The sequence below is a fragment of the Kluyveromyces lactis genome (assembly GCF_000002515.2).
Source record: "Kluyveromyces lactis strain NRRL Y-1140 chromosome C complete sequence".
In the NCBI taxonomy this organism is placed as follows: Eukaryota; Fungi; Ascomycota; class Saccharomycetes; order Saccharomycetales; family Saccharomycetaceae; genus Kluyveromyces; species Kluyveromyces lactis.
This window is the reverse complement of record NC_006039.1, coordinates 1,622,512-1,639,809: the sequence shown is the minus strand read 5'-3', so window position 1 is coordinate 1,639,809 and position 17,298 is coordinate 1,622,512. Positions and strand designations below refer to the sequence as shown.

The following is a 17,298-nucleotide window of genomic DNA, read 5'->3' as shown; positions in this document are numbered from 1 at the left end:
TATCAGGCTCAAAAGAAACAGCAAAATACAAGTAAGTACCGGTGCTGTAACAGGTGTTAATATAAAACTGATAGAAACAAACCGGATTGAAAAGCCTGGCAAAATATTTAACCGAAGAAAACGTGTATTCACGGGGCGTTTTAAGACAACCTTTTATTCGTGTTAGCAAAGTACTCAATAAAACTTACTTCCTACAGCTCTAATACAATAAAATAACGAAAATTATGCGAAGTACGGTGCATCCTGGATTTTATTTTAACACTCTTTACTTAATTAAGAATCATTCCTGGCTGGATTAAAACCCTCTTTTTTTCGAACATACAAACCTTGTTTTCTCTCCATTTCTGGATTTTCATCATGGTGGCTCTTCAACAATGTGGGCCTTTTGATTGTCAAAGCCTCGTCGTCAGCTGATATAACACGTGACCTGAAATTATTCTTTATTAAGCTAGAAAGTTCACTGTATGTACATATATAGATGCTGGATTTGAATATTCATGCTAGATGTGGTGGTAGAAGGAGGTTTGGAATGCTGTTTTTTATGTAGTATATGTGTTCACAGTTTTTGCATTGCATTTGTCCCTCTACAATGTTAGTTTGAATTAACAGTGTGTGCAGATCTCTTAGAATGACCATGTCCTCATCCGTTAAATTCTCTTCAAATTCTGGTTTGTTGGGTGGTAGCTCAGTATTTCCTAAATCTGATGCTACTGAAACTACAGCTTGCCAATCAACACGGTCAATTATTCTTAAAAGGAACTCCGGGTTGAATTCGATGCTCTCATCCTGTTCTAGTTGACAATTTTCACGAACGTAGCGAAGTGGGAAATTCAGGTTACTGTTATCGCATCCTTTCACGGAACATTTAAGGAAGTTTGTAGTTAGGAATTTCATATCTGCAGTTAGTTTAATGGGTCGGGTATAATTCGATTCACAATAACAAAATGATGCTGATTTTATTGGGACTCACTTCATCTCATCGCATTAACAACTCTGTTCGAATTCATTGATAATTCGATTTTTACGGTTTTTAATTTTTCATGTTACAGAAATGAAAAGAAAAGATTCCCATGCCAGAAAGAAGCAGGGTATGCATATGAAGAACAATATGTAAGTATTATAATCTTCAATATCTGATTCATTCCTACCTAACGTTAACACTCCAAAAATTAAATCAATCTTGAGGCAGACAAGCATGCTAATCGTTTCACAGACATTTTTTTAAATTTTTTTTATTTTCTTTGTTGAGATTATTCTTGTAGATATTATCCTGTCACATTGAGCATATGAATCAAAGCTACTCTTAAAATAACAGAAAGGAAAAGCCATGTATCCGTAAAAAAAAGAGAGGCATTGCTCTAGTGTTTTTTCGGATCTCAGCAAACATAAAAAGATGGCTCCTATCCTTTTTAGAGCTTTAAGCCAATTTCACTTCTTATGCTTAAGCAAAATACCATAAATAAATTAATTTTCGGAAACTAAAATTTTTCAAAACATATATTTTATTTTAAAAAATTCAAAATTCCACATTATTTTAATTAAAATTTTTTCAATATAAAATTAATAAAAAAATATTTTTAATTGCAATAAAGTAAAAGTTTAGAAATTTATTTTATATAAAAAGAGAGAAAATGTAAAATTTGATTTTAGTCACATGATGTTTTATGATTTTACTTAATTTTTGAATACATTACGTACGACAGACTCCACTGTCAAGAAGTTGAGCAGGTACTATAATCTTCGTTCCTGTTTATGCGTTTTTACTATTTATTTGAAGGTAGAACTGTTATTGAATGCTAACATTTGTGTTACTTTTGATTGATTTTAGTGAATTTTGCTTTATTTTATAGAATTTAATTATGTTTTTTGTATTTTTTTGAAGAATTTATTTTAACTTATTTTTTATTATTTTCTGAAAATATTTTTTTTATTTATTCTATTTATTATTTGCCATTATCTAAGGATTCTATTGCATATGGACAATTTGTATGTACAAATGAACTAATTAATTGTATGTTAAAGCAAAAATACAACTCTGGCTTAACAACACTCTAACCACTAACAGATCAAGAAACCTAAATTATTGTGATCATTAAGTATAGGAAAGGAGAAACCAATGGCTATTAATTAGTACGTTATCTTTCTATCCGACCATTTCACAATTTGGGAGACACTTTAAATTTGTCGTTTAGTTCTGTTTTAATATTCAGAAAAAAAAACAATTAGAGAATATTAGTTAACGTTAACACGATATTCAAGATCACACCAGGCAAATCGAATTCTTATCATACGTTGAGTCTACGTAAAACAAACAACTACTATGAGTTCAAGCGATGTTAAATCTGTACTACTAATTGGTGGATCTGGATTTCTAGGTCTCCATTTGATTCAGCAATTTTCTGAACTTAAACCACAACCTCAGATCCATGTTTTTGACGTAAGACCACTTCCAGATCGGATCTCAAAACAATTCACTTTTGATCCTTCGACAATTACCTTCCATCAAGGTGATCTAACGTCACCTGCTGATGTTAGAAAGGCAATTGAGACAAGTGGTGCCACGATCGTCGTTCACTCGGCATCTCCAATGCATGGTAATAGTCAAGAGATTTACGAAAAGGTCAACGTTAAGGGAACAAAAAATCTATTAACTGTCGCAAAACAATGTCGAGTTAAAGCAGTAGTATATACCTCATCTGCTGGTGTTATTTTCAATGGTCAGGACATTCACAATGCTGATGAAACTTGGCCAATTCCAGAAGTTCCAATGGATGGTTATAACGAAACAAAGGCAATTGCGGAAGAAATGGTGCTATCAGCAAACGATCCAGAAAATGACTTCCTAACAATAGCATTACGTCCTGCCGGTATTTTTGGTCCTGGTGATAGACAATTGGTCCCAGGTTTGAGGCAAGTCGCTAAGTTGGGGCAATCAAAGTTTCAAATTGGTGACAATAACAACCTGTTCGACTGGACCTACGCTGGAAACGTTGCAGATGCTCACGTACTAGCCGCACAAAAGCTTCTGAATCCAACTACTGCTGCGCTAGTATCTGGAGAAACATTTTTCATCACCAATGACACACCAACATATTTTTGGGCTTTGGCACGCACGGTTTGGAAGGCAGACGGTCATATTGATAAGAGAGTTATTGTTCTAAATAGACCCATGGCTATTGCTGCGGGGTACCTATCTCAATTCTTCTCTAAATTGTTGGGCAAAGAGCCAGGTTTGACTCCCTTCAGAGTTAAAATCGTTTGTGCCTACCGTTATCACAACATTTCAAAAGCTAAAGAACTTTTAGGATACCAACCAAGGGTTGATATCGAAGAAGGTATCAGAAGAACGTTGGCATGGATGGATGAAGGCTTATAAAGGCCAACTCTATATGAATTGTATATATCTATGTCTATCTATAACTTTACTCATCGTCACAAGTTAAACATTTGAAAGCACCCTCGTGTTGGCCCATGTTTTCTAAACAGGAGCTGTGGAAACTGTGCCCACAACTAAATACAACGAGTGCACTGCTACCACTAGCGGCGACCTCGTGGCATCTCGCTGACTCCCACTGTTCAAAGACTTTATTATCGATTCCAATTCCCCATATTTTCTTGCCACATACTTCACACTCATGAGACTGAATTGCCCAACCATGTTCTTTTCTGTGCATATAGGTTGTAATATCTGATGATGCACTTTGATTGATAATCTGTAAAATAAGAAGTTTCACTGTCTCTTCGACAGAATAAGCTGTGAAAATATTCTTCAACACCACTTTAATATCTTTGATTTTACTCAAGATAAGAGATTTGTTTTCAAATATCTCCATTAGGGTCTTCCAGAAAAAGCTCTCCTCCGAGTTTTCGATATCATTCAGGTTCCCATCTGAAAGCTCAATAAATACTTTCTGCAAACTTTTATCACAAAACGCTTTTTGATCATCGGTAAGAGTTGGGTATTGAGAGACCAAGTTTGATATCAATTTAACCCAGTTCTTGTTAGTTTCATCTGTCTTCTGGGATACACTGATGCCTAAATCCAAATAATTATCAATTTCGTCAAAATCATTATTTTGTAATAACTCGTTGATTTTCGAGTTTATTTTATCTATTGCCGACCCATAGTTCTTTAGCCGTACTAGCAATCGTATCAAAGTTCTCGAATCCCTATTTCCGTTAATAATATCTACAATACTCTCAACTTCGATGTTTTTAAGGTCAATATTGTCAACCCATTGTGATACACCGGACGCATCTCCGGTTTCATACAACAATGATAGATACTTCGGCCTTGCTTTCTTCAAAAATGGGGCAGATAGATGATAGTTCCCAGACAGAAGTATACGAAGATATCCTAAGAGCGTCAACGGATCAGAAATAAGAAGAATTTTTTCATGTAAGCTACTATCAAAAGAGTCTATGATTGAGACAAGGGAACGCTGATCTTGACAATTTTCGATAATCTTCGGAAATGTATCTGATAGAAGGTCGCAAATTTCACTTCGACCGATAGGCGATTTCGCTGTAGCACCATCACATAGTTTCAAACCTGCAATAATATCATTGCCATTCGTATTCCTGTGTTGATCGCTAAGAATAAAGGTAAGATAATCTGTATATCTTCCGGCCTTTTTATATAGCAGAAGCCGAACACGATAAAAATCCACTCCTGACATTTTATCAATTAGGGCGTTAATATTATCTGGTGAATAAACAGACAATAGTGCTTCAAGACAATCTTCAGAAATTTGTTCAAATCCTTCCAAATCAGCAGATAATATGACGTCTATTTGTGAGTCAATGATAGTGTTGGTTAGGCGAATAAACTGAGAATACTTTGGCAAATTGTTGAACACAAAGAGGGCAATAAGAAGTTTCACATGATTTTCTTTGAAATTCTTCTGTATGTCCAAAAGAACATCAATTATATGTTGTCTAGTAAAATGAAATCCATTTTGAGGGGATTCATTGAACAGAACATCTTCAAATGAGACATCAAGAACGTGCAAGAAATTTTGCGCACTTGATGATATTAAAAGGGAAGCATATGGAAAGGCTGGTTCTTCTGCTGGTAGGGGACACGTTAAAAGCTTTTTTCCAGAGCCTTGTGGCCATTCCAAAGAAGAGCCACTAAAAAGTAAGCTGTAATAAAAGTTCTTTAGGTATAGAATCTTTTTGGAAGGCACTCTTTTTTCTGTTGGATAAACTTTTCCCAATAAAGTTGATTCGATGTACTCGAAAAGGGTATTATCTTCAATGTTAGCATCAAAAACTACACAACATTCTTCTTTGCCAGCAAAGTAAAATATTATATCCACTAGGGGACTTTTATAATCATCCAAAATGGTTGTCCAGAGATATAAAAGTGCAGAGTAGAGACGAAACTCTTTGCAAACCTTGAAAGCATAATCCAAATCCAAAGTTGTACCGTCTAGCGATAATAAAATTGTCTCTAACCTTCTATCATTTCCTGAAGACACTGTGTATTCCATCACAGCCTTGAAAAGTATTGGTGAGAGGTATGTTACTGTCCCGTTAACGATTTTTTCGTAAAGTATTTCTTGAAATTCTTCGTTATGTTTGGTCATCAAAGCTTCCCCTACCTGTTCTAAAAGCACATACATCTTTTCATCTGAGAAAATACTTCCCAAGTCCAAAATCAATGATGTAGCTTCAGTGACCTTACTGTAACTTATATCATCTTTCTTCAGTAAAAATTGAACAGTTGCTAGTGTCAAGTTGTTAAACGATGGTTCAATTTGTCTGATTCTTTTCTGATAGTCTTTTTCCAGATGTAATAAGGCGGTTATCGAATCGAATGATGGACCTTGTAAATAGTAACCTAGGGTTCCTAATGCATTAATGTAATCTCCTTTATGTATATGGTGTAAGACAATATCGGACCATGAGTTAATTTTCCCCACCATTAAACTGTAATTGGTGAGCACAACAATCGTGTTATTTAACGTAGCGAAATGGTTCTCAGATTCTGGAACCATCAGTTCATGAATAAGTAAGTCAATACTAGTGAGTACAGGATCCTCATCGGTATCAACACTACCTATGTTTAAAACGAGAAGCTTACTTGACAAGAGCAAAATAGTCAAAATGTTATTTGTGAGCCAGGCAACTTTACAAATGCATTCAGGAGCTTCGTACGTCCATTGTAAAGTCGGAAACCTGATATCGACAAGGCTCAACTGGTTATCTACAGAGAAGGCAACCTGATTTGGATTGACGTCATTCCAGGAGATATATCCAAAAGTGGCCGAGTTTTTGTGTGACAATTCAATGAGCCGATAAGTTGATAAAGTTGGCGATGACAATGATATGACTGCGAAGGATCGATTAGATAAAACTGCTAACAGATGTTCAGCATCATAATCTTCACCGTTGCTTCGAATGCGCGTAGTCAATAAAGGGTTTATCATTGGATTCAGCCTCAAGATTTCTTTTGCACTAGGTACCAATTGCCAAAGATGATTTCTAGTACCCTTGTGAAGTACAATATGTCCTGTAGAATCACTGACTGCAATATTGGTATGTTTCCCCGGGATAAAATTAAGACCATTAAAGGAATGTCCTCTATGAGAAGCAATATGCAGCACGGCTTCTAGATGATTAGAATCGGAATTTTCATCGACTTGAGAGTTTAAGTCCCACAGGAATATATCACCGGATTCATAGGCTGCGCAAACATGGGTACCATCCTGATTTATATCGATAAATGTTACCTTGGATCTAAAATCTGGTAAAGATGGTGCTAGTACAGATTGAACGAATTGTTTCTTGTTAAAGATAACAACGGCTCCCTTTGCCGTACCTATGATATAGTAGAGCTGAACCGGAAGAATGAAAGTAGGTCCCCCATAATATGATAAATTCGGATACACTTGTTGCAATGAAGTCCAGCTTACATGCAGGGATTCATCCTGAGAGCTCTTAAAGGGATTAAACTTTTCGAAATCGGTTGTGTTGTTTCTCTTATCGTGGCCAGTACTATGAGAGCCATTCATTTGAAACTTGAATCTTGCTGGCAATTGACAAACAGGTAATCGAAAACTGTTTTAACCGAACTTAGACCGTAGGGCTTCTGTTGCCTTTCCTGTTTTTTTTTCTCATATTTTACCTTAAATGCAGCATGATGTTTAATTAATTATCTATATGCATTTATATTATGCACATTTCTATTCTTAAGATGCTCAGAGGCTGTAAACCTAAAAGAAAGATGAACATAACAGGATAAAAGAGACAGCAAGGGTTCGGGTCCAGCAAGAAAGCACGAAGGGGGTCGTTGAGAAATATAGTATATTTATTTATTCATTTATGTAAGGGGAAAAAGGTGAAGAACTTAAATTAGTTTAATTACAACTTTTGCATAGCAGCAACATCAGTAGATTGGACGTGGTCTTCATCTTCTTCGATAAGTTGTTGCAATTCATCAAGAGAAACCTTAGCATCTTCGATGACCATGTTAATTTGCAACTTCTTGATACCGAAACCAATTGGAATCCATTGGTGAGCACCCCAGTTCAAACCATCCATTTCGATGTTCTTAACGTTGGCAACCAATTCTTCCAAATCGGTTTCGTCATCCCATGGCTTAACATCCAAGGTAACGATAGACTTAGCAGCAGCCTTTGGCTTAGCAGCCTTCTTTTCGTTGTATTCAGCGATTCTCTTAGCCTTCAATTGTTCAGCTTCTTCATCGACATCATCGTCAGAACCGAACAAATCGACTTCGTCATCGTCATCTTCTTCTTCAGCAGCAGCTGGTGTAGAAGTAGCAGCTGGCAAGGATTCGAATTGATCAGCCTTGGAAGCAATGTGGTTGAACCATCTAGAGAATTCTGGGTAAGTAGATTGGAAAGCCTTGAAAGCAGAGACGTCAGCTTGAGTAGCAGAGGTACTATATTGATGCAATTGTTAGTTAGTAAAATGGAAAGAACAAAAAAATGAAATTTTTTTGTATGGCAGCTAAGCTTGCTTGCTGAAAAGAGAATTCAATAAAAAAGATAAATCAGAATCGTACTGTCTAGGTACTGTCTCTTTGTCACTCATACCGGGGGTCTTACTTCCCGTCATAAACACGGACCAAAGAATTTGTTCATCATTGAAATAGTAAACTTTGAAGAATTCTCTTATTCAAAAAACTGCTTGATGCCATTGGAAAACCACCACTATAATTATTTCACATACCCTTCAATGTAAGACTTGTCAGCCAAGAAAGTGTTCAACTTTTGCAAGGTTTCGACCTTGGAGAAATCAGAGAAAGACATCGTTAATGGATAGTTAAACCTGGTGAGAGAAGAAACTAGGAAAGAATCAATTCCTCTTCTTCTTCTTACAAGGAACGTTGAATCAAATTGACGAAAAAAAAATACTGAAAAGCTGATGAAAAACTCTAATTCGAAAAGTTCCAATATATATATATATATATTTATGAGATATATGATATGTAAGACGTATGTACTATGGAATTATGGCATCTACGTGTATTCAAAGTGCATGCAATGTGCGGTGGAAGAAAATTTTTTTTCTTCCTTGTAAGTGCGATGAGATAGATACTGGAAAGGCAACAGCAGAAAACAGGGCACGCTGCGGCGTGCCCTGCGACAATTTGAGAAAAACCAAGTTTATTTTCAAAAATCATGGGTCCACCCCTTTGAAAAACGATTTTGCCATAGTAAATGGTTCCAAAACGGTACGGATTTTTCTGAGAAAGTGTTCTTTTTTTCATTTTTTTCAAACTGGATTCCTTTTCTTTTGACAAGTGAAATGTTTACTCAGGGTAACACTTAGATTGTTCAATCAACTCATCACTGTATACGAATATGAAAAAGTATCCATCAATTCAAGAATAGAAGTGCAAGTTCGTGTTTTAGGGCTGGTTGAATAAAGACTATGATAGTGTTACTACAAACAAACGGTTTACTCATTGAAGCGTGCTGATATACAGCAGACAAAGCAACTACGACCTGCCTCCCAAAATTGTATTGATATGTCGCTCGTACCGCAAGCCTACTTGAGTAACTTCCATAATAGAGTGAAGAACGAGGATGTTCCGTTGTTTACTGCTGCGCAGTTATCGAGAAACAAGAGGGGTAAACAGGTGAACTACGCTGAGTTCGATACGGATCTCTTGGATGAATTCATCGACAAGAACGATGAGGATGATTTGGAGGATGATGTGGACGATTCGGATGGTCGTCGTAGGGGTGGGGACTACTATGATCAAGTAGACGGTAGTGATGGAGGTGCTGCGGCTGCTGCCGCCACCGCCGCCGCAGCGGCGGGACTCGGTGAAGATGGTGGCATTGGTGAGGGCACGCCCGGGTCTGGTGACCCCGGTGCTGTCACTGGCGGAACGCCGGCTGCAGATACTGGGCCAGACGGTACAAACGATGGTACTGCAGGAACGTCAAATCCTAGCTCAGAATTGGATCGCATCAAACTAAACGACTTGCCCGACCTTGAAAGTCAGGATGATTCTGCCACTCCGCTAGCTTTGTTGAAATATCCTAGGATTAGGGAAACTTTCGTGCAAAGTAGGATCGCTATCAGTTATAAAGACCTTCTTGGAGATTCTATCCAGGATCCGCAGCAAGTGGATATAGAAAGCCCGATAATGGTTCCAATACGGTTAAACGTTGAATTCAGTGGACACAAGTTAGCAGATTTTTTCATGTGGAATTTGAACGACCATTCGATGACTCCAGAACAGTTTGCTACGATCTTGTGCCAGGATCTTGATTTCCCAGTGCTTTCCAACCCAAATAATTCCCCATATACACAGATTATCTCTATGATTAACGAACAATTACAAGAATATGAAACATTGGCATCTTTACAGGTTCCTGATTTACACGTGATAATAAATTTGACTGCAAATCTCGATTCCAAGCTTTATGATGACACTTTTGAATGGAACCTTAATGACGATTCATTATGCCCAGAACAATTCGCAGAATTGGTGGTACAGGACCTGGGCTTGCAAAGAGAGTTCGTTCCTGCCATTGCACATTCGTTGCATGAATCCTTGCTAAAGGTAAAGAAGGATTGGCTCGAAGGTAATTTGAATTTGGCCCATGTAGAAAATAAGGCAGCTTTCGGTTACACATCAGGTATCCGTCTAGATATAGATACACTTGGCGCCTCATGGTTCCCTAAGGTAGAAGTCCTCTCACAATGGGAAATCGAAAAGCGTGAAATTGAAAAGGAGAGAAACATGAGAAGATTAAAGAGAGAAAGTGCCAAGGTCGATGACGGAAGATCCAGAAGAAGAGGCAAGAGGAGAATGGATGACTTGGAAACTACTTTGAGAATATAAGTGTGTTCTCTTTTCCGGCCAAGCAGTTTAACTTCACAGACGCCCATTAGACAAAGCTGTATAGAAAATAAAGTTCTCCATCTATTCGTGGAGATTTATGTATCATTAATGTATTAATACCACCGTCATCTGTGGTTTTGCACAAATACTCTTCCTTTTCGTCAGACTATTATTTATTTAGTCGCCAAAAATCTCCACAACAAATAGAAAAAGATCAAAGATCATCGCGAATCAGTAATGCGTACGCTGGGAATAATAAAAAGTACATACCCGAAATCCTTATTACTTCAATTACTATGCTCCACGAAGTATTATACAAGCATTTAGACGGCATTTTAGTCTCACGTTTGTATACTGAGGATCAGTTTGTTGATCTATTTTCTAGAACGATACCGGAATCCAACACTGTGATCGCGTCACAGTTATACAAAAGTTATGAAGAGAATGATCAACGGATCATTGAAAAAATAGATAAACTCATCGACAACAAGCTGTCTTTGATAAGAGTTGAGCTCGAACGGGAACAAATTGAAGACTCCATTTCTCTCGAGGAAGTAAATAAACTATTGCATAGCATTGATGATATGTTGCAGCAGCATTTAAATCAATTAAACATTGAACTAGATAATAAAAATACAAAACTTTTGAAATATGCAATGGAACTCAGTGACATTGAAGCAATAGATACTTCCATGTACGATAATGTTGCAAAATTAATAACGGACATGGAAACCAACCAACCTTCTAGTTGAAAAGCTCAAGAACACACGGTAGAATCTATTCCAGGCACTTCCAATTCTTCACCAACCCATTGGAAGACTTCATACTTGGAGTTCAAATCTTTGTTTGAATGCATGCAGTATCCATCACCTGAATCAGGTTTCAGTGCACCGCTGACCGACATAGGATTGATGAATATGCATCTTTTCACTCTGGAATGAATTAGTGCCATGCTGCACATTGAGCACGGCTCATGACTGGTGTATACGTCAAAATCTAAGCAGAGATAAGTTTCCCCTTGATGTATATCTTTTTCTGACGCGGTACCGTTTTGGACACGGTCTCTTCTCTCCTGCTCTTCTTTAGCTACCTCATTTATTCCGACCATAACACTGTGATCGAGGGGAGATCCACTATGTCTATAATCCTTTGATATTATAATTTTACCAGATTTTGGATTAACGAATGCCGATACTATTGGAAGTTGCATGCTATCCGAATCTCGGATTGCTCGAGACTCTTCTGCTATCTTGGTTAACAATGACCGAATCTCTGTCATGTCAAATATATAGTCGTTTAATATCTGGTCATTAGGATTTCCTCTCCAAATTAACGGCCAATACTGTTCACTCCACTTCAACATTAAGCTTTTAGTCGATGGACCGACCTTCGGTACTTTGTTATCGTCTTTCACATTGTCATACTGGAAAACGACTCCTTTCAGCATATTGTCAAAAGTTGATCTATCCGGTATGTACTCTTTGGAGCCGATAAGTACTCGTAGTGTGTCGCTATCAAGCTTCTTGATCCGTTTCACATGAAGGAATGAAACGGGGTCATTATCCTGAATACCTCGTACGAATGGTATCACTGACTTACTTTCCCTTGGACGTACTTCGATAGACCAAGCCTCAACTAGATCAGGCACATCAACGTTTTTGGTATCTCGAATTTGCCAGAGGCAATCTTCGACGATGCATTTTATAAAATCGATCTTAGTGGGGTTCAGATGTTTCTTAACCATACTGTTAGCTTTTCATGTGAATAACTAGTAAATCTAGAGCTATAATTAAGCATCCATTTCCTTTACCCTTTACATATTAGTATATCATCTCATCGCATCGCATCTTACATTTCTATCATTGAAAAATTCATATCCAGAAATTATAGGCTACGAAACACTATTTACCAGTTTAGATCATGCTCGTAAGAAAGATGAACACTGAGAATAATTAATAAGAACCTTAAATTGATCATCGAGATGACTAAGGTGACTTCGAATAATGACCTATATCAATTGGTTTAGATGAAAATTCTTGTCGAATATTTGGAATCTTTAGAGTGCTATGAAACCCTCAGAAAATCGGATATTCTGATCAATGCTGACTCTAATGGGGTATCCAATCTGTTACTCAGCTGTTTCGCACAAGTTAACAGCAAACATTGCGTACCTCCTGAAATTGAAATATCTTCTACTTTCAGCTCATCGTATCACTGTGAAACTATAGAAACATGCATTCTCTACCTTTTGCACAAGAATTTTACGAATAATATACTGACTTATGGTTACCAGCTGGGAAAGAATTCAGATGTCATGACCAAACTGTTTTGCCGTTCATCGAACATAAGCGTAAGTGTATTGAAATGTAATAGCTGGAGATTGTTCCATCAGCTGGTTGGCACTGACAATTTTGTGAATTTGTTAATCAACTATTCCGTATATTTCAACACCGGCCATTACTTCAGGCAGATAATTGGAACCCCCGCTAACGCGCCTCAGGTGCCACCTGCATGGCTAGATCGGTCGTATAGGAGGGAAAGAAATACTAAGCTAACGATAGATTGGAACTCTGCTCTATATCATAAGATAAGACCGCAAGATTACAAGAATATCATTGAGACTGATCAGGGGCTGTTAATAGCTGAGATTTTTCCGAAAATATCAGAGAGCAGTAAGACACCTCGTTCTCTAAACTTTGCATTGAATAATCTAAAACCCATTTTATATGAGCTCATTCGAGCTCACGAGAGGTTTTCATATAGACACATCATCAATAATATATGCCCCAAATCAGATACTTTCTATTCATCACCCAAAAGTGTCATCAAACTGCTCATTGTATGTGTTAGAAAAACGTTCCCATTGGACCTGTTAGGATCAAATTCAAACTATAGCGTTCTATCAAAAGCGATTGCAATACTTGTCAAAAAACCGCTCCATTCAAAGATACTATTTGATGAATTATGTAAAGGATTGCGTGTGAAAGATGTCAAATGGCTAGAAACAAGGCGGCTTCCAGCTGGTGAACAAACTCAAAAGATTCCATATTATGATGTGAAAAATCGACAAGCGCTTCTTTATAAACTGTTTTTTTGGATCCTTTCCTGTTACGTCCCAAAATTACTATCTACATTTTTCTATGTGACAGAACTATCGTCGACTGTCGATATAGTTTATATTCGTCATGATACTTGGAAAACCATGTCACAACCTTTTTTGAAATCTTACTTTAGGAGGTATTTGCTTGAGAATAAATATTGTTTCCAGCACAGATCTTTCACAGAATCCAAGTTCAATCACAGAAATCTTCGTTTAATACCAAAAAAATCAGGCCTCGATTTCAGAATAATAGCGGTGCCGTGTAAAGGAGTCAATATACAAGAGTTTAACGAGTTTAATGATTACGTTACGAACGCTCTGAAGCCCACCAAGATTATACTGGAAAGATTGAGGATGAGACGAAATACCAAGTTTACAAAAGCATTCTCTCCTTTGGAAATACCCAAGATTGTATTAAGTTATAAGCAAAGGCTACTTTTAAAACATGGTAAAATACCGAATCTCTATCTTTTAAAGTTTGACATTCAATCCTGCTATGATTCAATTCCGGTTCAGAAAGTAATGAAATTGGTAGAGGCTCGGATATGTGAAGAGCAGCAGTTTTTTATTAGATCTCAAGATATACTGACAACTGCTTCCACTCGTCTGAAAAGGCTTCATGCTGTAAATGGAGACATACAATTCCAGGAAAATGATTTAGTAATTGATTCAGTCAAAACTACTGTCTTATCAAAAGAAGACGTTTTAACAGTAGTTAAAATGGAACTCTTCAAAACCAGTATCTTTTACAGAGGCAAGTGTTACTTAAGAAAAGATGGACTCTTTCAAGGAACTCCCTTATCTTCCGTTCTTGTTGATATATTGTATGACGACCTACTTGAATTCTACACCGAGTTTACTGATGAAAATGATTCAGATCCGATGATAATACGGCTGGTGGATGATTTTCTAATAGTTTCAACTTCCAAGAAATACATCGAGCGGCTTAATAATCTGGCTCAAACAGGATTCAAATCTTTCAATACTTATATAAACCCACAAAAAGTCTTGGTTACTTCATCAGAATCTGAAACATCAACAAATGTACCTTTTTGTGCACTGCAGTTAAATCTAAGAACCCTAGAAGTTTGGAAAGACCGCTCATCGTATAATGTCCTAGGAACAGTTTTGGGATCATCTAAGCAACTGTATAATAAATTACTCTGGATCTTTGAGATGAGACTATCTTATAATATGCTGGACGAGCGCTTAAATTCTTGGGAAACGGCTGCAAGGTTCCTGAGAGAAGTTGCGTTAAATGTAATTCAATCGTTCATTGTCCTTTTTAATAGGAAGAAAAGCAGCAGAAGATCTTTCAAACAATTTGTTTTCAACATTTTTCAGCGAATTGATCTTAACCTCTCTTCAGCTAATATGTTCTCGATGGAAAAGTCCGTCGCGTCAAAAGAACTGGTGTTGTCAGTTTTCCTTGAACAATTAAAATTAAGGAAGAACGCATTTGCAGACATTTTGACAAATGTCAGCGATTTGAAACTATTAATAGAGTTTTAATGCTATTACTTAAAATTATTGTACCTATATCAGACCAAAATTAACACGCAGATTTTCTTCGTCTTTTTGTTTTCTTAGGCGTTCTATCTCCTCAATGCCACCGGCCTTTTTGAAGTTACCTTTCTCAACGAAATTGCCCAACTCATCTTCAAAGGCTTCATTTTCCTTGTACTCTTTCTCTCTGTTTCTTAGTTTTTCTGCCTTTTTAATGGCTTCCACTCTACTGTCATGATCTGGGTTGAGATTCTGAACTTCAGTCAAGACTTGATCGCGGATCATATTATATGTGCCTGGCTTGGCTATCGGAAGAATGGGGTTTCCCTTATTCTTCTTTGGGGCCTTTTCCTGTTGTTCGCAGCACAATTTAACCAAATCAAATGTCTCCATAACCTTATTCAAGTCTTCTTGTAAATCAAATACGAGATCTTCTTGCAATGTCATGAACTGTTGCTCTTCACACACCCTATCTAATTCCGCTTCCCAAATAGTTTTCCAATTTGGCTTTTCGACATCTATATAATTTCTCATTTGATCCAAATCCTTCTTAGCGGAGTCTAATTCAGACGATACATTTTCAATCTTCTTCTTGGGTGTTCTCGCACCTCTAATGGCCACATCTTTACGTAATGCCTCAATGACATCTTGAAGATCGTCAACTTTACTCAAAAGATTATCAGAAACTTCGGATAACTTCGACTGGGACTTTTCCATATAATCGCGATTAGCTGACTTTCCTGTAGTTATTGAAAGGCTCTGGAATTTCTGTAGTTTTTCCACGATAGCGTTTATAGTATTTTGAAGCGATCTCTTTTGGTCGCTATGTATCTGTTTTAAAACGGTAATTTCGTGCCTAATATGAGCAACTTCTTTACGATGATCCTCATGTATAACTGTTGCAGAATCTGAGGATTTTGGACCACTTGAATAATCTGGTGACGATACGTGAGTACTATTTTGGATAATCTCTTTCAAATTTTGAAAAATTGTATCTTGCTTTTCTAATAAACCATCTTGAAGTTGGCGGAACTGTTCATCTAGAGACGATGATTGTACCTGTAATTGGAATACGCTCCCATCTATTATACCATGTAGGTGACTCTCTTCAAGTTCGTAAAATGCCTCGTATTTGGGTTCCTTCACATATATGTCAGGGAATACATCACCTCCTGGGGAATATGCAAATTTCTCAACAAATAAAAGTCTAAGCTTGTTGAAAGAGAGGTGAGAACTAGTTACACATCGTTTCACCTTCTCACCGATCTTCAAAAAGACAACAATTTCATCTATGCTTGAGTTATCACCTTTTGGTTCTGGTGCTCCTGTCATGGGATGATAATCTACGGATGAAGCAGAAGAGATTCGAGAAGGCTGTCTTTCCATTTTAATGCTTTCTGTATCAGAAACATTGGCCGCTGCTGCCGCTGCAGCAGCGGCTGGAACTGCTAAATTTTTAGACGTTGGGGAATTCGATGGATCTGAAGCTGTTTGGTTGGCTAATTTCGCCATATGATACGCTGAAAACCTCTTCGAGGCTCTTCTTTGCAGATTATTTCCCTTTTTCAATTGAGTTAACGCATCGCTTTCAGAACCCTTGGGAACTTCTAACGTAGGTATCTGTTTTGTTTCAATATGAGCTGAAGTAGATGTCGGTCCCGCGCCAGCCAAAGATGTCGTTGCGCTGACTACGGATGAAACGGAAGATCTTTGAGGAGTATGCTGATATTTCAAAGCATCTTCATTCCTGCTCAGTTTTATCATCGCCTGTTTAACCTTAAGTTTCTCCAAGAGTTTAACTATAATATCTCTGATCTGCGGTAGGTATTTATTCAACGTTTCCTCAGATGCAGTCTCTCTCAATGCCACCTCCAATATTCTTCGAAGGTCTTTTGGCACATCGCCAAGATCCGAAATATCAATTCTAGCATGGGTAAAATGTCTACTGACTAACTTGAAATCATTACCCAATTGAACATACACATCGGAAACATTACGCTCGGTAACTTTGCCCTTGGACCATTGCGTCAGAATTTGTAATAGTTGTTTAGTTGAAATCAATAGTTTCGTCACACTAGTTTCCACAGATGATGCTGATTTAGAAATTGGTGGTGGTGTTTCCATCTTTATCAGACACACCTTACGTACCTCACCCTACTGCTTCCACACACCTAACTACTAGCTAGGAAATCCAACGTACACTTTTTAAACGGTATGTTTCTTCAAAGCATTACTAGATCAAAAAGCTTTAGGTTTGATTTGGTTTGCATAAATCTTTTGTTGATAAATATCAAGAAACGTAATTTCCTGAAGTTAGGCCGAGATAATGAAACAGGAAAGTATGGAAACTTACCATTTC

The 17,298-nt window shown here is 37.3% G+C and overlaps 9 protein-coding genes and 1 non-coding gene across 10 annotated transcripts, besides 1 other annotated feature; 4 read left to right on the top strand and 6 right to left on the bottom strand.

Moving 5' to 3' along the window:
• Positions 1–495: 495 nt before the first annotated feature.
• On the bottom strand, positions 496–894 carry TRM112 (RNA methylation protein TRM112; the record flags this gene model as incomplete). Its single annotated transcript, XM_453026.1, has 1 exon — positions 496–894. One exon carries the CDS (start codon positions 892–894, stop codon positions 496–498), a length of 399 nt encoding a protein of 132 aa, XP_453026.1.
• A 568-nt stretch (positions 895–1,462) lies between these two features.
• Positions 1,463–1,659: a sequence feature (Centromere Klla0C).
• A 661-nt stretch (positions 1,660–2,320) lies between these two features.
• On the top strand, positions 2,321–3,376 carry ERG26 (sterol-4-alpha-carboxylate 3-dehydrogenase (decarboxylating); the record flags this gene model as incomplete). Its single annotated transcript, XM_453025.1, has 1 exon — positions 2,321–3,376. One exon carries the CDS (start codon positions 2,321–2,323, stop codon positions 3,374–3,376), a length of 1,056 nt encoding a protein of 351 aa, XP_453025.1.
• Positions 3,377–3,422: 46 nt separating this feature from the next.
• On the bottom strand, positions 3,423–7,019 carry VPS8 (CORVET complex membrane-binding subunit VPS8; the record flags this gene model as incomplete). Its single annotated transcript, XM_453024.1, has 1 exon — positions 3,423–7,019. The coding sequence occupies one exon, from the start codon at positions 7,017–7,019 to the stop codon at positions 3,423–3,425; it is 3,597 nt and encodes a 1,198-aa protein (XP_453024.1).
• A 349-nt stretch (positions 7,020–7,368) lies between these two features.
• EFB1 (translation elongation factor 1 subunit beta) lies at positions 7,369–8,282 on the bottom strand (the record flags this gene model as incomplete). Its single annotated transcript, XM_453023.1, has 2 exons — positions 7,369–7,912; positions 8,203–8,282. 2 exons carry the CDS (start codon positions 8,280–8,282, stop codon positions 7,369–7,371), a joined length of 624 nt encoding a protein of 207 aa, XP_453023.1.
• On the bottom strand, positions 8,017–8,125 carry SNR18. The gene has a single exon (XR_002633573.1). It is a non-coding gene; the product is annotated as a snR18 (small nucleolar RNA).
• A 722-nt stretch (positions 8,283–9,004) lies between the features above and the next one.
• Positions 9,005–10,333, top strand: SFH1 (Sfh1p; the record flags this gene model as incomplete). The annotated part of the gene is made up of 1 exon (XM_453022.1): positions 9,005–10,333. The coding sequence occupies one exon, from the start codon at positions 9,005–9,007 to the stop codon at positions 10,331–10,333; it is 1,329 nt and encodes a 442-aa protein (XP_453022.1).
• A 296-nt stretch (positions 10,334–10,629) lies between these two features.
• NKP2 (Nkp2p) lies at positions 10,630–11,085 on the top strand (the record flags this gene model as incomplete). Its single annotated transcript, XM_453021.1, has 1 exon — positions 10,630–11,085. One exon carries the CDS (start codon positions 10,630–10,632, stop codon positions 11,083–11,085), a length of 456 nt encoding a protein of 151 aa, XP_453021.1.
• Positions 11,086–11,090: 5 nt separating this feature from the next.
• On the bottom strand, positions 11,091–12,077 carry TAD3 (Tad3p; the record flags this gene model as incomplete). The annotated part of the gene is made up of 1 exon (XM_453020.1): positions 11,091–12,077. The coding sequence occupies one exon, from the start codon at positions 12,075–12,077 to the stop codon at positions 11,091–11,093; it is 987 nt and encodes a 328-aa protein (XP_453020.1).
• Positions 12,078–12,359: 282 nt separating this feature from the next.
• EST2 (telomerase reverse transcriptase) lies at positions 12,360–14,945 on the top strand (the record flags this gene model as incomplete). Its single annotated transcript, XM_453019.1, has 1 exon — positions 12,360–14,945. One exon carries the CDS (start codon positions 12,360–12,362, stop codon positions 14,943–14,945), a length of 2,586 nt encoding a protein of 861 aa, XP_453019.1.
• Positions 14,946–14,969: 24 nt separating this feature from the next.
• On the bottom strand, positions 14,970–17,063 carry BUD6 (formin-mediated actin nucleation enhancer; the record flags this gene model as incomplete). The annotated part of the gene is made up of 1 exon (XM_453018.1): positions 14,970–17,063. One exon carries the CDS (start codon positions 17,061–17,063, stop codon positions 14,970–14,972), a length of 2,094 nt encoding a protein of 697 aa, XP_453018.1.
• Positions 17,064–17,298: the final 235 nt, after the last annotated feature.